Here is a 20,209-nt window from a genome sequence, read left to right on the forward strand (position 1 = left end):
AAAGCCAGACAAGATCAATTATTAAATAGAAGTAAAATGCTTTCAGTGTTCTCTGCAGCGTGAGCTCTAGGCAAGAACAGCACTAGTGCATTAGGTTCACTAGGGGCCGTCACACATGGATGATCCATTTTTTTGTACCCTTTGATTTAATGTGCTCAGCAGAGGCAAGAGCATTTACTGACCATTTTGTCTAGTTCTGCAGATACTCAAATCCACCCCATGATTTATAACCCGAGATCTCCAAGTGACAATAAATGTGGTCATCATTAAAACAAATTCAATCCAAAGTCAGTAAGAGTACTCATGAGTAACATGTACAATGTGCAAACTATGGAATAATAAATAACTTTAAATCCTTTTTGGATAAAAATCATCTGGCTAAGTAAATAGTTTTTTCCTATTTACTAAAAGATCGATATTGATAGCACAGTTTGTGTTAGAGTGTCTGTGTGTGTTCTCCTCGAAAACATGCAGATAAGCAGATTGGCAAAGCTGAACTGCATGTAGGTGTAAGTGAGTGTGTGAATAAGCATGTGAATGTGTGTGAATGTGTCATCCGGTCTTTCAACTCGCACCCTGTGGTAACAGGTTTAGGCTCTGGAATCACCGTGACTCTGGCTAGGATAAAGTGTTTATTGAAGATGAATGGATGTATATAGTGTATAGTATATAATGGATGTGATACGTTTTATCCAATTATATTACATTAATTTTATGGAATATGACATATTATATTAAACATAAAAAACGAAATTCTTGAAGTTACAGCTTGCCATGTTGCAAAAAGCTCGAAGTGCTGCAAATTCCTATTAAAATTGCTTTTTAATAAATGAATATATCTCTTACTGTTAAAGTGCTCATATTTGAGACTCGCCTAAAAACCTAATCACATAAAACCATATCAAAATTATTATTTTTTCAAATGTATTCACACTGAATGTCTGCAATACAATTTTTACAATGATACTGTACAGTATGTGTAACAAGTACATTAATATAAACCTTTATTTATCTTGCAGATGACCGTTATAGATAGAAAATATTCAGTTATAGAAAATAAATTAATCTGATCAATTATCATAGAGAACTTGCCAACAATGAAGTCTAAATAAATGTAAATTAAACAAAAGCAAAGTAATAAATATAGCACAAAGAATATCATGAATCATTTGCATTTAACTTCATCTTTAACTTATATATATATATGTGTGTGTGTGTGTGTGTGTGTGTGTGTGTGTGTGTGTGTGTGTGTGTGTGTGTGTGTGTGGGTGTGTGTACTGTATGTGTCCTAGACTGCGGGCTTCCAAGAGACCCTCTCAGAGTTGGAAATCTTAGCGCTCATTGTGGGCTGTGTATGCCACGATTTGGACCACCGTGGAACGAACAATGCTTTCCAAGCCAAGTATGACACACATACCTGTATTGATCGGCTATAACCAGAATTTATCATCAGCCTGTTCAGCTATAACCAACCACCTGATTGATAAGGGCCTTTTGTCAATTTCTCTCAATCCTTGATAGCTGTAACTAACACAAAATCAAAGTACAGTACTTATGATATCTGACTACACCTTGTTGTGTGTGTCATCCATGTACAGTATACAGTGGAATTAGGATTCATCCTGTTCGACCTTCTCAAAATGTTATAGTTAATTCATAGAGTTGAAAAGGATTTGTATCTTTAAAGGATAGTGTCAATAAACAAATTATTATTAAGTAAATATTTGATATGAGAAAACATTTGATAACATCAACAAAATAGACTTCCTAAAACTAGAATGAATTTCCTGGATACACAATTGCACATTTTGACCATACTGTACACAGTTTTAGAAGTGAAATGATTTCTGATCACACTCTGGTTTCAGCCAGATGAGGATGGTTTTCCTTTATGGTCTGGTTCCTCTCAAGGTTTTTTCTTTGTATCATCTAAGGCAGATTTTCTTTGTCACCGTCACTTCATGTTTGCTTATTATGGATAAGTATATTAAATGTATAATTGATACACTGAATTAATATATTTCTGTAAAGCCACTTTGTGGCAAAGTTCAATGTTAAAAGCACTACATTTGATTGAATTGATATATTTACAAGTACAAATTATAAAGGTTGTGATTGGATAAGCAGTCTCACACAGCAATACTGGGGCTGTATGTTTGACAGGGAGATCTAGATTTGGTAAATATATAAACTTGTGTTGAGAGAGAGAGTGTGATGAATAAACAGTAAGTCAGGGAAGCACACTCACCTTTCTATTCCATCTTTCACTCACCTGCCAATGCACTTGCTATCTATATTACAGTACCTTTTATTTGGCAGAGCATAAAGCATGTCCTTTCCGGAGTTGTGAGTAAGATATCATGTGTCTCTCTCTCATCACATTCTCATCATTTTGCTCTCAGGACAGGTTCTGCTCTATCTCTCCTGTATGGGACCTCAGCTACGATGGAGCATCACCACTTCAACCATGCTGTCATGATCCTGCAGAGTGAAGTAAGATCCCTTTCTCACACACTCAAACACATTATAAACATTCACCATCATTACAGAACAACAGAAAGAATAAGATCATAGGTTACTTACTTTAATAACCATACTGACAGCTAACATGGCCCTGGTGTCTATCAAACACGCTTTGAGTTCATGGAAAGATAAAAAGGGTAACACAGAACCAATGAACGCAATCAATCAATGTAATTACAGAAAATTAATGACGAGAGACAGGTGTGTGTGTGTGTGTGTGTAATCAGAGGCAGGCTACAACAGGGAGAATTGAGGTGAGAGAAAGAGAGAGAGAGAGCAGAGGGGATATTTTAGACATTTTTACAGCATTATCTTCTCACATTACAATGTCTAGCAACACCTCAGGCAAGCAAGGTAAACTGGATACCTAATAACAAGAATAACTAGGAATTACAAAGTAGTATTCTCCGTTCCTGCTGATTGAAAATCTGGAGGACACGTCCTTAATGGAAGCCAGTAGACTAAATGGGAATTTTATCTCTGCCAGATTAGACTCCTACTGTAGAGTAAGTATTTCTAGTGCTACAGGACAACCCAGCAGTGTGCCCAGTTTGAAATAAAGCATTACACTTTGGTATTATGTGAAGACTTGGCATTACGCAGATTCCTTTTATTAATATAAATAAATATACAGACAGAGAAATATTAGGTTTTTAAATTTTACTATTATTAAACATGCTATTGACAAAATCTGGGACAAAATGCGAACTTGTGTGTAAGTAAAGACCAGATGTCAGCAGTAAAGGGAACTGAAAGGACAAAAAATGAGTTGGTATTGAAAAAGGAGCTCCTGACTCACATGTGGCACAACAGAAAAGTGTTTGAGAGATCATGAGTTCAAATCCTACTGAGACGACATCCAAAGATGTCAGAGCAAAATTGGCCATGCTCTCTAGGTGGGAGGAATGGTGTTATTCTCATGCCTGTCGATTAAAGACACACTAGTCAGTCAGAGGTGTTTATGAATGTGGAAAGGTTTGTTTTTTTTTATGTTACACTGGCCTGTGACATAGCATGAGCAACAGCTTGAAAAGTCTTCATACCCAGTTGGTTGATGTCATATGATCTGGGTAGCCAAATTGGCAGAAAATGGGTTAAAAACGTGTTGTGTTTCCATTATCCGCTATACCCTAATATGATATATGATCCCTTATATTGTTATGAATTACAATACGTGTGATCGAGATGTGTTTAGAGATATACCATCTGACATCAATATCTCTGAAGTCACAGAAAGAGAAGATCCCACCATCTTAGGTATCCATAATACATAGCTTTAACATTCACCCACTGCTGAAAGCTACAGTACAAATTACTGGGGGTTGGATAAAAGTGTAAGCTCTCCATGGGACTGCTTGTGTAGATGTATTAATAGATGAGGTGACTGCTGTTGTTCTCATTTGCTTTAACTACCATAGTAATTTATTATCAAGATGCTATAGATTCCTTGACAGGCTTAATAAATTATTCAACTAAAACTTTTCTGATTAGCAAGAGCCTGCATCCAAGAAAAACCACAGATGCAATCAGTTCCATTTAAAACACAGAGTTAAGAAGTCACAAAATATAAATATACTGATTATATCTTATGTGCTTCGATGTATTCAGCTCCAAAGACACTCATTTTTGCTTTTCATTGCAGGGCCATAATATATTCTCCAATTTGTCATCCCGGGATTATGGAGACCTGATGCAGCTGCTGAAACAGTCCATCCTGGCTACAGATCTCACACTGTACTTTGAGTGAGTGCTGCTGTCTGTGTATGTTTCTGCTTTTATTAAAAGTCTTTCATACACGTAAATGCAAATGGTACAATTCTCAACATTTCCAAAGTCGTTCTGATCCTTTAATTATCTGTTTATTCAGATTTTCACAGCAATGACAAATAAGAAACAGCAGAACTGCAAATAAATTAAAAACATACAATTGTACAAGTGTACACATTTAACACCCCACAAAGCACCTATAATCTCTACTAAGTACACCATCAACCCAACCACCCTCCTGAATGGGGCTTTCAACCAACAAACGTAAAGTAATAAATAAATAAAATACAAATAAATTAAATACAAAAGTCACATCAAGCCAAGAAGAAAGGAAAATATTCTTTAAAACATTCTTATGGCTTCAGTACAATGTGTAAGCTGTTTAAAGGTAGTAGCTTTAACAAAGGATCTGAATAAATGTTGTATAGAACTGTACTAGAATGGCCTCAAATGGCTTAATTTTTCTAAACCTCTACTGCCTCCGTGTGGTGAGAGGCTGAAACACACCAAACTATTTGTATTCGAAGAGCTTTTGTTTTATTATACATTGTAATTTTTTATTTTTTTATTATAATTGTCTAGAAATTATACATTGTTCTAAAGCAAACAATATCATGGAGAATAAAAGTAGCTTACATTAAATGTTATTAAAGAAGGTGCAGTAATTTATAACTCTATATATTTTTTTGCAATATATGACAAGTTTGAGAGGGCACGGTGGCTTAGTGGTTAGCACGTTTGCCTCACACCTCCAGGGTTCGGGGTTCGTTTCTCACGTCCGCCTTGTGTGTGTGGAGTGTGCATATTCTCCCTATGCCTCAGGGGTTTCCTCCAGGTTCTCCGGTTTCCTCCCTCGGTCCAAAGACATGCATGGTAGGTTGATTGGCATCTCTGGAAAATTGTCCGTAGTGTGTGAGTGAATGAGCGTGTGTGTGCCCTGCAATGGGTTGGCACTTCGTCCATGGTGTATCCTGCCTTGATGTCCGATGACGCCTGAGCACAGGCTCCCCGTGACCCGAGAAGTTCAGATAAGCGGTAGAAAATGAATGAATGAATGAATGAATGAATGACAAGTTTGTCAGCAAAAAAAAGAGAGAGACAGTAGAAGTTTAAAGACACTGTTGGAAATGAAACATAATGACTTTGGAGATCTACAGGGTGAATTGTGCTATCATTATTATGCATTTTCCACAGGAACAGAAACCGTTTCTTTGAGCTGGTGAATAAAGGGGATTATAACTGGAATGTTAAAGAACACAGAGATATGTTCAGGTCAGTCACTTATTATGCCTGGATTATACCACAGTATCAGTCATTGCTTAACAATGCTTATCAATTAATAAAAAGCAGTGCGGCTTCTTGTGCATAACACGATTCCTTCTGTATCTTAGATCGATGTTAATGACTTCATGTGATTTGGGAGCTGTGACCAAACCATGGGAAATCTCTCGCAAGGCAAGATTCTCACTCATTCATGCCATCATTTGTATTGTAATGTTGGCAACATATGTGCAAACCTACAGGTTATATATCTGTATATACAAATGTTTGTGTGTTGGTAAAGGTAGCAGAGCTGGTCACCAGTGAGTTTTTTGAGCAGGGAGACAGAGAGAGATCTGAACTGAAGCTGACACCTTCTGTAAGTCTCATCTGTGTTTGTGCCTCACACACATGTACATCCACAGGCATATATCCAAAACATTAATTATATTTCATGGGGAAAAAAGTGAAAAAGTGTTGTTTATTACCAAAATAATAAAAAAATGATTACATGATAGCAATAACTACAAGTACTAACATACTGTTATAGACTTAACATTTTTAAAAGAATAAAACTAAAATTGGAAGCATATTTAAATAACATTTAATTGTTTAGTTATAGTAAATAACTATTTAAAGAAGTGCCTATAATTAATAATGCATTTATTATAATAATTACATTTTTTAATTATGTTTCAGTTACATTTATGCCCTTTTTACAGACATTTTCTCAAAGTGGAGTTGTACAGTATAAAGCATCTAAAAATTTCAAAAGGATTATTTACAAGGTGTATAATTATTACAATCTGAATTTGTGCATGCTATTAAAGATAAAAGTGTTCTAGTCAAATTACACCAATCAGCCAGAACATTAAATCCTCCTGCCTAATATTGTGACGGTTCCCCTTGTATCGTAAAGACAACTCTGACTTGCTAAGGCATGGCCCGCCACAAGACCTCTGATGGTGTTCTGTTGTTTTTGGCCCTGTTTGTCCAGCACATCCTACAGCTACTCAACTGAATTGAGATCTGGGAATTTTGAGGCCAAGTCAACACTCTTTATCGTGCTCCTCAAACCATTTCTGAACAATATTTTACAGTTTTGAAAGATTCCACTGCTAATAGAGAATACTGTTGCCATGAAGCTTGGTCTACAGCACTGTTTAGCTAGGTGTTTTTTTTGTCAAAGTAACATCCACATGAATGCCCAAGGCTTTCCAGCAGAACATTACCCAAAGCATCACACCGCCTCCAACGGCTTGCTTTCTTCCCTGGTTCCATCTCAACCCCAAGTAATGCACATGCATTCGGACATCCACATGATGTAAAACAATATGTGATTCTTTGTGTTCGTGGTTATGCAGCCCCATCCACAGTAAGTCGTGATGCACTGTGTGTTCTGACCTCTTTTTATCAGTCAGCATTAACGTTTTCAGCAATCTGTTGCTACAGTAACAGAGATTGGATCAGACAGGCTAGCCTTTGCTTCCGAAGTGCATTTGTAAATTTTGGGCACTTATGAGCCTGTGGCTAGTTCACCAGTCCTTCCTTCGACCACCTTTAGTTTTGGTAAGTATTAACCACTGCAGACCGGGAAAACCCCACAAGACCTGCTGTTTTTGAGATATGCCGACCCAGTCGTCTAGCCATAACAATTAGACCCTAGTCACTCAGATCTATACACTTGCCCATTTTTCTTTGAAAACTTTGAGAACTTGACTGTTCACATGTGTGAGAGCTAAGTGAGTTTCTAAGACATCGATGTACTGTAAGTTACCTGACAGTGGTTTTAATGTTACGGGGAACTGTTATTTTTCAATTACAAAAAATTATATTGTTTTAGAAAACCTAACAACCTATGAAGTCCAGTATAAAGCTCTGACATGAATTCAAATATATTCATCCATTCATCCATCCATCCATTCATTCATTCATTCATTCATTCTTTCATTCATTCTGTTTTGAATATCTTTTTTTAACCTTCTTTAACATCAACCAAAATTACTATCTACTGTATGAGCATCAGATATTAAAGACCATTTACTTTCAGTTAAATTCAAAGGTCGAACACACAGACACACTCACACTCCTACACAAAATGAACAAAACAAAAAGTCAAAAGCGTTTTTCTTGTCCAAATGGTTCCAGATAATTGGAAATCACGAGGTTGGGGGGGGGGGGGGTATGGGGGGGGGGCACATTAGTAAAAGAGGTAGCTTTTCAGAGCTTTGATGCTTATGTGCTTTTGTGTACCATGACAGTAATTATGGCCTGGTGTGTAATCCTGGCCAGACACATTGCCTTTCTCTTCTGAAGTATTGCTAGCCTCAGGTTTACCACCGACTCAAAATGTTTAGAAGCAAGCATTTGGGTGTTTGCCATTATATATTCAGTCACAGTTCTATAGCCTGGGAACTATCTCTCCACCACAGTCTGGTTTCAGTGGTACTGCATGTTAAAAACACACACACACACACACACACACACACACACACACACACACACACACACACACACACACACTACTACTTCTAGCAAAAGGAATATTCCTATACATGCTATGCACCTTATCTGTCTCTGTGGTGATCTTTTTGTTCACTATTTTTATCTATTCATACAGATACAGATCTCTGTGCTAGGTAACGCAGGTAAAAGGGTAATTTTTGTCTGACAGATTTTTGTGTGTGGTTGTTTTCTAGGCTATCTTTGATCGGAATCGAAAGGATGAGTTGCCGAGTTTACAGTTGGAATGGATTGATGGTATCTGTTCTCCACTATATGAGGTAATGATGGGCAACAATGCACCAGAACACACATGCACATGCTACGTATCCACCTCGGCAAGCAAAAGTTCAGCAAAGTCCAGATTTGCATCCAGCCAAACAGACAAAGCTTTATGAAGGGAAAAAACTTACATTTGTCCATGACTACATACATAGACACACCCTATACCAGTGAGTATGGACATGTTTCTTGTTGAATGTAGGAATTAATGGTTCATAAAGTCACCATGAATAATGAGATTAAAGAGATAGTGCTGGTTAATATCTGAATAATGTGTCTGTAAATATTCTATTGCAGTTTCATTTTAGTCATAGTGCCAGTCATCTTAGTCACAAGACCATTTTCAAATAAAGACTGTTCTCTTCAAATTAGCACCTGGTTCATGTAGGTACATGATTAGATGTTGCATTAGGGGAGAGAAACACTTTGGTGACCTACTGTAGGCACAGTGTAACTGCACTCTTAAGGATCGCCTGTTAGATACAGAGTGTGTTCTGCACCTTTCTTACTGTCATAACTATTTCTATTATCAGATTCATTCAGTAGAGACTAGAGGCTGTGAAATCCTCATAAAAATGCATTTGAATTTTTAAAAGGATTTTAAAGATTCATGAAATTGTCTACTACCACATGGAGAGTGAACATTAACAGTAGCTCTACACAACACTTTTGCAAAAAAACAATCACACCAAGGCTAAAGTGTTTATATCTTTAGATCTGTCTTTAGATCTGTTTATAGGCAACATCCTATGTAAGGTTTGTAACATGGGATTTTACATACTGGTATAGCAGAACTTATAAGACAGTATAAAATTTTTCTGGACTGGATATAAGAGCTTCCAATAAACCACTCACATTATTATTTTATGGTCACACAGCTTTTGCATGAAAATGAAGTAACAAGCATTTCTTAGACCTCGTGTCCGATGTCAAGTTAGATAAAATATAAAGTGACTAATACAGGATGGTAAAAGTGTTTTATCTTGGTATTTCTAATACAGACACAAATGTTCATTTATTACAAGTGCCTTTTCTCACTGGAGGTTAAACACAACACAGGAAATTAGAAGAATTTCTCTTTTATACAGTGGGTCCCAGTTCCTAATAAATCATCAGACAGTTGAGCAGAAGGAGGAAAAAACAATAGAAGAGAGAAGGCCAACAACAAACCACAGACACAAAACAGATCTTTATCTTTTAGAGATGAATGGTCCACCTGTGTGAATTAGGTTTAGCTTTATAACGGGTACAAAATTTTGGAAGGAAAAAAAAATTGTGGTTGTTCTAGTCAGCAACATTAGAAGCTTAGTTAGTAATGATACTGAAGAGACTTTAAAGCTGTGGAAGCCTTAGTTATTAGCATATTGGGATAATGGGATATTTAAATAGTGTAATAAAACTTACATGATAGGTTATGGTAATTTACATTTTAATATAGCACCAAAATCATACTTATATACCAAAGGAATTCACACACAAGCTATACTTTGCATTAATATGTAATGTTTATTCATAAAACAAATTTATTAAATGTGTCTGAAGGTTCCTTCGTTCCCTATAGACATGACATATCAGTAATGAGGTTTATTATTCACATCAGTATGACTGGCATTGTGTACAGCAGGTTTCATTTTGAGTTCATCAGGATGCTTATGTAATTAATCGAACTGGATTACACGTGATTCATTTCACTGAGTATTAAGACTTCTCATATTGCTTTGCTTTCCTACAAAACACAGAGACTCTACCTATCTATCTGGCACAGCATGTGTAGTTTTGTTGCCATGCAGGTCTGGCGTCCTTGGTTCCATCATGAAATTGGGTTTCTGCCTGTGCAGAGTCTCTGTGCTTCTTGCCCCTGTGATCACATGGGTTTCCTCTGTGGTTTCCTTGTTTTTCTCTTAAAACAGGCGGTAGATAGAGATGATAATTTGCCCTGACCTTGAGTTTGTGAATATGTAAGGTTTTAGGAGTGGCTAGCTCAGAGTTATATTACTACCAATAAGTGCACCATAAATCCAGTGTGCCACAGTGTGTTACGGTTCTTTTTAACAGCTCAACATAGCGAACCGAGATGGGAGCAACTCCAGATCCAAAATGGTGTACAGACCGTTTACTCGTCTGTGATATTTTATGTAGGTCTTGTAGTGTATTGTATTGTCTGTTTGCACTGCCTCTTGTCCTGCACTTTCTTTTGTCTTGCACTCTTTGCACACATGTCCTTTGTCCTGTGTTGTCTAATGCATCTCTGTGTCTTTATGTAGCACCAGGGTCCTAGAGGAACATCGCATCATTTCACTTTGTAATCCTTCAGCTATATATGGTCAAAATGACAAAAAGTCTTCTTTACTTGATTTACTTGTCAGGATGGATTCCTGAAATATATAACGTCAAGAGGTACAAGAGGTTTATTTAAATTTTCTGTATTTTTTTCAGTATTGTTTACCTGATCCTTTATGTGAAGGAGGATAAAAATGATTCTTGTGTGAATTCAGTCTGCTGTCTCCCACACTGCTCCCCTAAACAGTATATATACTGTAACTATAAATAGTAAAATAGTCTGTATAGTAAAGTGTGAACCTGTTTGTGAAAGTGTGATAGGGCTGTAGTCTATGAGTAGAAGACAATCTCATCTCTCCCTTTCTCTCTTTGTTATTTTGTTGTGGAATCTGATGAAACGCTGTTAGAATCCTGACAGCAGCCATAGCTGCAGGCACTAGTGGACCCTGAAATAGGCAACATGGGCGATTGCCTAGGGCTGCATTAGCACACTGTGTTCTGTAGAGATGCTCCTGAAATCTTGCAGTGTGTCTGTGCGCCCGCCGTCCTGCCCCATTAAACATTAGTGTTTGCCACCTGCTGACCTCCCTCCACCCCCGGTCCTGCCTCAGTTTGACATCTAAGTGCTTTCTGGCAATAAATACTCAGAGTTCAAGTCATCAGCAAAGTGGTTAAAAACAAAGACAAGTCAAATGCAACCCACTTTCCTCTTTCATAATTTTCTTCTAAATGAACTGACAGAAAAAGAGAAGTGCTTTAAATGTATAACCAAAATCTTAGAAACTTACAAATGCCATGGCATAGTCCCATATAGAAAATCCCCTATAAGTGAGTGACATGCATTTGTCTATATCCTTAGTCAACTAGCATCGGTAGAGAAACCCTTAGATCACTACAGCTCAGGGCCTCTCCTTCAGAACCTTTTCTGGAACTGAAAACCAATTATAAAGCAAATTAATATTTGTAATAAATGTTAAAACATTCCCTTATTAAGAGCAACTGACATTTATCTCAGTGATACAGCTGAACAATTGAGGGTTAAGGGCCTTGCTCAAGAGCCCAGCAGTTGCAGCTTTTTGGCACTGGGATTCAAACTCATGACCTTCCAAGCAGTGGTCCAACGCCTTTATCACTGGGCTACCACTTTACCCATGAATCAGCAAATATCATTCATTCAAATATCCAATCATGTGTTCAAGTGGCAGCAACGCAGCGCATAAAGACATGCAGTTACAGGTCAAGAGCTCATAAATCCTGTGCACACTGTAGCCTTAGATTTCTGTTCCAGTCTGTCAGGAGATGAACCCGAATCTTCTGTTGTATTTCATCTGCCTCAAGGTTTGACAGTGCATTCTGAATTGTGCTTTTCTGCTCACCACTTGTAAGGAGTGGATATTTGAGTTATTCTGTCAGCTTGAACCAGTCTATCCATGTCCTTTAACCTCCATCGTCAAGGCAATTTCATGAAGGAACTGCTGTTCACTGGATGCTTTCTGTTTTTATTGTCATAATATATAGTTGTTATATATGTAAAAATGATGTACTCTCAGTTTTAGATTCAGTAAGGATTCTTTACCCAAACTACATGTCAAAAGAAGTAAGTTTGAATGCAATTGCAATTGCAGAGACAAAGCATGCACATATTGGTGCCTTGCCTCCTCCTGTTCTCAACGGTTGGGAACCTAGCCACTGATCAGAGAATAACAGATATAAGAATTGCTGCCAACAAACCTCTGTATAAATTTCTAGTGGTGTTTACTGAGGGGTTGTTGGTGGATCAGAGCCAAGCTGGAAGAGAGATTAGTCATAAAACTGCCTCATATGCTTTACCTCAACAGTGACATAATATAGTATTCTTTCTACAAAGTGACAGTGCATTAGGAAATACAAGATTGTGGGTGTTTCAGGTTCTCTCCCTTGGAATAGAGACTAATAAAAATCTGCTGTTTACTTACAATAAATCAATAAAACAAAATTTTTTTTGTTGATTTCTGTGCTCCAGATTCTCAAGGGTTCTGTGGATGGTTAACAATCCCCCTAATAAAACCCCCAAAAGACCCCTATGAACCCTTCTAAGGGTGTACAAACATTACTCACTATGGCACTCTTTGGCTCCATCATTACACGAGAGTCATATTGAAAGCGTCCATGTCTCATCACATTAATGTGTGAAAGTTGTGATGTGTGTCAGGATTCAGGGAAGATGAAATGAAACTGTAACTAATGTGCAGTGAGAACCCGAAAAGATTCACGTTTAATACAACCGAACTGTCATCGAAGGACATTAATCCTGAATTAGAGCGAAATTGCACCACAATGTTTCTATACTGTTTTATTAAATAGATATAATCTATAATAAATACAAGTATAATCACTGCTTTAATATAAAATAATATTTGGAAACTTGATTTAAAATGATCTAACATTTTTAAAATACCATAAGGATTACACTGTAGTGTGTCTTGCAGGAGATTATACGATGTCCTTAGTATTGTCTGGCCTCCTAAATTACTGCACAAATTTTTCTTTGTTTTTTATGTTTCAGGCTCAATTTGATAATGAAATTTTGGTTCCCAGTTGCTCCTATATAGTTGCTTGTTTGTTTTTACAAATATATTCAATCACTTTAAATGTTGATGCATTTAATGCCGTAGCTTATTCAGCTTTTTGTCAGCTATTGTCTACTGTATAGATATTGTCACAAATCAGCTCTACAGCTCTGAAAACTCTATGGGATGACACAAGGGAACTCAATCCTCTTTTGGGTGACACTAGATAGTGTGACTAAACAATACCATATGTCTGAGAAAGGCTACGATTTTGCAGAAAACTATTTGATTATTTTTTAGGGGGCCAAGCACAGAAGATGCATAAGCACTCTATCTATCCATCTATCAATATTATCTATTTTACTGGCTACGTTGTCTATAGCACATAGAACCATCCGGGAGGAAAAAGGTGAAATCAGGCACACCAATTGGAGAGGGTCAACATTATGACTAGATTTTGGCCAAGTGCTGACAATGCTCAAAGTTTATTGTCAGACCTTTTGTACTCATGTAAAATGACATCAGTTTAATTAGATTTTCCACCATCTAGGATTTTGTCATTATTCATCTTACAGATTTAGTCCAATAATCACAAAATTTGGCTCACATCATGAGCAAAATTTCTCAAATTTTTATAATCAGATCTGTTCTCCTGGCAAAACAAGATGTCAGGGTGTATCTCAGCAGTGTATCTACTGTACTTACAGTATCATCATGAAGCTTAATAAGTATCTTCAGACCCATGCCATGAACATTCCAGGAACGTTTTGACTGAGATCAACTTTGAGGTCCTTTAGGTCCACCTTGAGGTCAAGAACTGTAACATATTTTCTTACATTGTTTCAATTCACAGTTATTTTCTCTTTTTAACACTTACTCTTTGAATTGTGTGTCTTCCTCTACCCAGGCCTTTGTGAAACTGAACCCTAAACTGCAGCCGATGGTTGACATGATCCAGGCCAATCGTGCCATGTGGGATGAGCTGCACCAGAAGCGACAACGCAGCCAAGACCTTGTCAATCTCCCCAGTGCAACCTGTGATGGTGACATCAGTGACAATGAAGTGCCCAAATCTGCGAGTTAGCTCCTGCCCACCATGCCACATCATGACCTCTGACCTCTAACCTGCAACCCAAACGCAGTTCTGTGCATGTGGGGAGTTTTGGCTCTGCTGCGAGCTTCCAGCTGCTGGAGCGATGATGGCGATCTGATCTCACAGTGCTCCTGCAGGCTGCATGTCTAAACTCTCACCACCGGGTGTGAGAGTACCAGGCAGCTGTGACTTTTCTGTTTGGCCTTGATGTTTTTCTCACCTGGAGAAGTCTCTGAAGAATAGTTCTAGACTCAGGAAGAGGCAGTGTCTCTAGAACTAGAATACTAACATAAATGCTGTATTGTATTAACTGGCCTGCTGTGTTGTTTGAGATGGCTAGGGCTGAGCATTGCCACTGTTTATACAGGTTTATTATTATAGTGTAACCACTGAGTGTTGCTTTGATTCTACTGAATGAAAATCTTTCAGGGGTACAGGATCCTCTATTTTGTATTGTACATAGTTAATTTGAGTTTATTGTTTATGGGATTGTTATATAGCTTGAGATATGATGCGGGTTTGGGCTCTCTTTTTTTCACCTGATGTAATTATTATTGGATCAGAGATTTGCTGAGCTTCAAGGCTCATGGCAATGCTTGCAATGCAGATACAATAGAGTGCTGCTATTTGTGCCTTGGTTAAAATCCTTCATGAAAGATGCATGCGGCCTCCTTCCAGCTTCATAATTATCTAGAGGCTATGTTTTATATCATTAAGAGTTGTGCAGCCGGTACGATGTCGTAAAACTCCCTCGGGATTCGTGATGTTGCTGCTTGCGCCTATTTTGGTCCCATTAATTAACTCAGGCTTGGTGTGAGAGGTCCATGCATTACCATAGAGCATTTACATTAGCGTACTCATCTATATTCACAATTTAGCTTATTAAAGCTGATCCAAGCATTAGTCATATTACTTTGTGAACTGGGCTTCTGAAGTAGTGGACTGAATTGCAGTCATATTACTTTCATGAGCCGAAGCCAATACAGGAAGTACACGTGCCTTTCTAAATATTAGTAACACATATTAGTAACCACACTGTCTTTGAGCTAACTGTGTTTTATTACTCAGTACATCCTGACATATAATAAATATTAAGTTGATTTAGTTTAAACCTGCTTTTACTCCTTATGGCAGATATCCTGATACATCACAGAGTTTTACAGACTCTTCTATAGGACTAAGCAAGACTGGAACACTATGAGGAAAAATACCCCTTACTAGTACAATTTAGTGCAAGGGAAAAAGTAAGCACAAGCAAAATAATGGATCAGCCTAACCAAAAAATAGTACAGATCCAATAGCTGAGTTAATGAACTCTGTTGCCCTTTGTGCCTGCTGCCATATGTCCTCACAGTCATAATCCACTCATAGGTTACATTGATACTGATACTGATGTGCAGGTAATGTCATTCCACATCAGCTGCAGCTGTGTTTAATCACCTATCAGACTGTTATTCAACAACACAGCCAGACATCTAACAAGCTGATCATGACTGACTTAACATGACTTTATACTGGTTTGTGGTTTTCACAGTCAATTCATCTGGATGACTCCAAAACTATACATGTGAATATGCACAGAAGAATTCATAGTAATCATAAGACTGATTTATGTCACTATAGAAACACCAGTGAACAAGAGCCTCCTTCAGTCACACATTCATAAACACTGATGTTTCAAAATTTTTTAAAATTACAACCATTAATTTCCTCATTTCTGAATGTAACTGCTCTGAGATGTTTATGCTGTAGCTACTTTCCTGTGATATCTGGTCACAGTCATGTCGTGGCATTGTGAAAGTGTAGACTGAGGCATTGCAGTGCTCTTTGTGGCATGGATCTTCCTGCTCTTGGGAAATCAACAGAAATAACATGCTAACTGACAATGGGACAAATTTAACTGCATGAGGAAATAACTGCTCTAGATTTAGGGACTGAAGTGACAAATTAATGACCTCTTTCATTGAGATTTACATCGTTTTAATGTGCGTGCATGAATAATATTATTGCACCATAGTGGGGAAATTAGTGTAAATTCTGCAATTCTATTTCTTTTGTTCACATGGCCTGTTTTGGGGGGTATTATTATTATTATTATTAGTAGTAGTAGTAGTAGTAAATTATCATCACATTCACATTTTTGTTTCTTTTTAAGGGACAGTAAAAACTGAGGTGTCTTTAAAGCATGTTATTTGGAAATGTGTACTGTTTGATTCAAATAAACGTGCTGCTACTAAACAGTGTATCTTGTCTTGTGAAAATCTCTACTCTACTGCCCCCATGTGGACAAAATCTTTTACTACAAAGCAGAACAGGGCCAGTAGTCATGTACTGAATATACGAGACTTTTTGAAAAGGATTTTTGGAAATGAAGATGATGCACTGTAAATGTCCAAATGCTTTGTTACATGTGTAGACTTTAATAAATGACTTAAAAATGCAGTTGCATAAACCTTCATTAAAACATTTCAGAAGGTCCGTAATGCAAAAAGGGTTTTAAACCCTCATAATCTAAATACTACAGGGCAAGACAGACCAGAGAGTGCCATGTTACAAATCTCCAAATGAGGAGATAAACTAGTCCTTCTTAAACACGCGTGTGACATTTTTTTAAAATTATGCAACATACAAAAGGGACGACAAAGTGCTTGAACACTTCTTAAACTCATGTAGCTGTTACACTTTACACTTCCCCATTTATATAACAAGGACAAAATATTACTGTATATAATGTTGGCAACATGCAAAACTCAAAATAATGAAAGAACATGTTTTAGAATTTAGATGCTAATTTATTGCACAAACAGCACTGACAAAAAGGATGCCAAGGTTAAACATGTTACCAAGGAAACTAGAGAATGACCAAAGGAGCATCCTTGACATTTATAGGTTGTGAAATGGCAGGAACAGGCTGCTAAGAATGTTCAGAAAATGTTCACAGGGGGACAAAAAAAAAGCCCCAACATTTCCTTCATTCCATATTTCACAGAGAGAAGCCAGACTGGTTTCAGTAAGTATTTACAGCAGCTTCCATTAAACATGATTCACAAAGCAGTGTGTGACAGACTAAGCACTCGGTTGTTGAAAATAGTTTCGTTATCATCTATATGGGAAAATGATGCATAGAAATCATCACAGGAGGGTTGGTTGGACCAACAGAATGGTAGAAATGCAGAGATTATACAAAAATTAAAATGAGGAATTTGACATCAGTAACTTTGCATTTTACTCTAGCACCATAAAGCAATATACTAGGAAGGCTTAGGTTTCAGCTTAAAGGAATACTCAAGCATTTATTTTTCAGTCTTCCATATTTCGAATGTACATGTGACAACCACTGACAAGTTGGAAATTTTTCCCTGCATTGATAACAGACCTGAAGACCTCATTACTCAAATCTCACTCATATTAGACATCTAAGGGCAAAAATTGTACAGAGATGGACTGATACTGAGCAGTTTTGGTCCAGATATTGACCTAATACAGATTTAGTATTGTATCAGAGTTGGCATTTATCAAATCGAATCCACTGAAGTATTTGTTGCTGTTCAGGTACTAAACACTGTATGTGTACACAGTATTGGATCAGTATCAAGTATCAGAAAATTCTCTTCTGGGCATGGAACAAGTGGAAGAGTGCATCACTACATAAAACAAAATGCATTTGATTTATTTACAATTAAAATGTTGAATCACAAGTATTTTAATACTAAACGTCACCTATAAATCAGGGTAGGTTTATTTGTTTATGAGAAGCAGGTTTTTTTTGTTTTGTTTTTTGTTTTAAAGACTTTTATATTCACAGATTGTAGTTTATGGCTGGACAATCATTTAAACACCTGCCCTTAGACTTCAGAAAGTGAGTTTTAGAAATTAGTCTTTTCATTCTGTTCTCTATACAAGTGTGTTGAAATACTTGTTTGTAGTAAATGCACATATGCCAGACATTTAATGGACAGACATGATGCTGAAAAAACGCTTGGAGTTTTCCTTCAAGAGTGTGAATATAAAGAGCAAAAGCCAAATCAGTGCAGAAATCAATTTTTGATTGAGAAGGCAAATCATAAGTAATTCGTAAGTAACACGAACACAAAACTTACAGACATTAGGAGGTGTTGATGCTTTCAGACAAACAGACAGACATCTTTTCACAAAGGAGCTGAAAATCAAGTATCTACTTATCATCCATAGCCAGGCTTCTTTGTGAGCTTGAACAAACATGAAACTAGTACTAATCCTGAATCCCTAATCCTAATATTTACAGATCATCTCTTACTTTTTTGCATATGTTGTGTTGCAAACAAGACTTAAAAATTACAAATAGTCAGGGTGACTCTTAGATGGTCATTTATAAACAAATATATGCATGTGATATAGGACATATATTCATAATTTACAGGTGCATGAATGCATATAGCCAAAGAATTGAAAGGCTGAATGTCTTTGGTAGGAGGACAGGGGTCTCACAACTTCATTATTATACACTAACAAAGCAAACTGTTCTCTCAAAGGACTCCATGATCAAATTTACTGCACAGAGGAAAGAATCAGGAGCTTTGATGCAGTCACCATGCTAGAGCAAGTTATGTAGGAGAAAAGTGAAACTCCTACGAACGGACATGAATCCTACAATTTACACTGAACAGGCACGCATACAAACATTTCAAAATTTCTGAAGGAACTGTAGATAAAACATCCAAGTGTACACACGAAGACCCTGGCAAAAAAGTTGGAACAGACCATTAGAAAAGGCAAGACGAGATGTATGGAACTGCAGTTATACAAAGGAGCTGTGTGAAGAGACAGCAGACTTTAAATGGAGTCACTCATTTTTTTTTTTTAAAGAAAAAAAAAAAAAAGGAGTGAGGTAAAGGAAGGCAAGGCCAACACCCACACAGACAGAAAGAGAAGGCACACTGCTTTTAAAAGCACAACGCAGTCAAAGTCTAAAGTATTGTCACACACAAACTACACATCCGTTCATTTAATATATCAAAAGTTAGATCAAGCCAAAGTTGGCAAGATCAGCAAGAGATGAAAAATGGGAAGAGAGTAAACAAACATCATTTTTATATAATCAGTGTTTCATAGTCAATTTCCTTGACCTAACTTTCTGTGAAAGGCAACTTCTCATTGGCAGTCGATGGATTTGTGAAGCTGGAAAAAAATGCAATAAAATAATCGGATTCGTCAGACGTCATGTCTGAACTTTCACCTTTCTCACAGCAGTATAAATGAAACGTGAAGAAGGGGCGGGAGAGGCGGTGGGAGGGGACAGAGAGGGTGGGAAGTGTTTAGTCTTGTGCCGAGGTTTGTAAGGTACTTAAACAGAATTAGATACCGATCAAAAGCTGAACCAAAGTGATTAAGCAAAAACACAAATCACTGCTTGTTTTGCATACATAAAAAAATTAGCACGTATTATGCCTTAATTCCAATGGGGTTATGTGCAACGAAGGGGGGGGGAAAAAAAAAACAAAAAAACGGAAGTGGTGTTACAGGAGGTTTCTGCTGCCAAATATGTTGTTGGGGTCCACGTAGTCCTTTACGGACTTGAGCATGCCCAGACCCACGCTGGAGATAGTCTCCCTCATCCACTCCTTCCGCAGCTTGCCCACTGAAAGAAAGAAAGAGAGAGAGAGAGAGAGAGAGAGTCAGGCTGCATGTGGCAGACGGTTGTGAGCACATCAATCTTGTGTGAGTGAGAGAGTAAGCAGGGGGTGATGGATGTGTTTATGGGGGGCTGGAACGCTGGTGGAACACTCCTGAAACACTGGGAGATGTTTTGCATGGTGTGATTTATGGAGAGCAGCAGACTATCAAACTCATTAAGCTGCCGGTGTTCCCTATGGAGGGGAGCTTGCTACGCTCTGCCTACCTCCCTCACTCCATTTCTCTCTTCTCCACGTCTCCTCGTGTCGGTCTGCTTCCGTGAAGCCTGTCAGTTTCTCCC

General features: G+C 37.5%; 2 protein-coding genes across 3 annotated transcripts in view; one reads left to right on the plus strand and one right to left on the minus strand.

Annotated features, from left to right (window-relative positions):
* The window catches only part of pde11a (phosphodiesterase 11a), a 51,113-nt gene extending 34,614 nt beyond the window's left edge, over positions 1 to 16,499 (plus strand). Inside the window, exons 13-20 of one of the 2 annotated variants that reach the window (XM_047815064.1) lie at positions 1,293 to 1,402; positions 2,403 to 2,493; positions 4,166 to 4,266; positions 5,485 to 5,562; positions 5,682 to 5,745; positions 5,855 to 5,929; positions 8,250 to 8,333; positions 14,071 to 16,499. In XM_047815064.1, coding sequence (XP_047671020.1) covers positions 1,293 to 1,402; positions 2,403 to 2,493; positions 4,166 to 4,266; positions 5,485 to 5,562; positions 5,682 to 5,745; positions 5,855 to 5,929; positions 8,250 to 8,333; positions 14,071 to 14,247 — 780 coding nt within the window. In that variant the 3' untranslated portion in view covers positions 14,248 to 16,499. Of the gene's footprint in view, positions 1 to 1,292; positions 1,403 to 2,402; positions 2,494 to 4,165; positions 4,285 to 5,484; positions 5,563 to 5,681; positions 5,746 to 5,854; positions 5,930 to 8,249; positions 8,334 to 14,070 lie in introns of those variants that run through there. The other variant, XR_007140839.1, reaches the window with a different exon arrangement.
* A 528-nt stretch (positions 16,500 to 17,027) lies between these two features.
* Positions 17,028 to 20,209, minus strand: part of agps (alkylglycerone phosphate synthase) — a 34,860-nt gene continuing 31,678 nt past the window's right edge. The window contains exon 20 of the mRNA XM_027164463.2: positions 17,028 to 19,873. Within this exon, the coding sequence (XP_027020264.1) occupies positions 19,752 to 19,873 (122 nt within the window). The 3' untranslated portion in view covers positions 17,028 to 19,751. The remainder of the gene's footprint in view (positions 19,874 to 20,209) is intronic.

This window comes from Tachysurus fulvidraco, chromosome 6 (genome assembly GCF_022655615.1).
Source record: "Tachysurus fulvidraco isolate hzauxx_2018 chromosome 6, HZAU_PFXX_2.0, whole genome shotgun sequence".
Taxonomy (NCBI): Eukaryota; Metazoa; Chordata; class Actinopteri; order Siluriformes; family Bagridae; genus Tachysurus; species Tachysurus fulvidraco.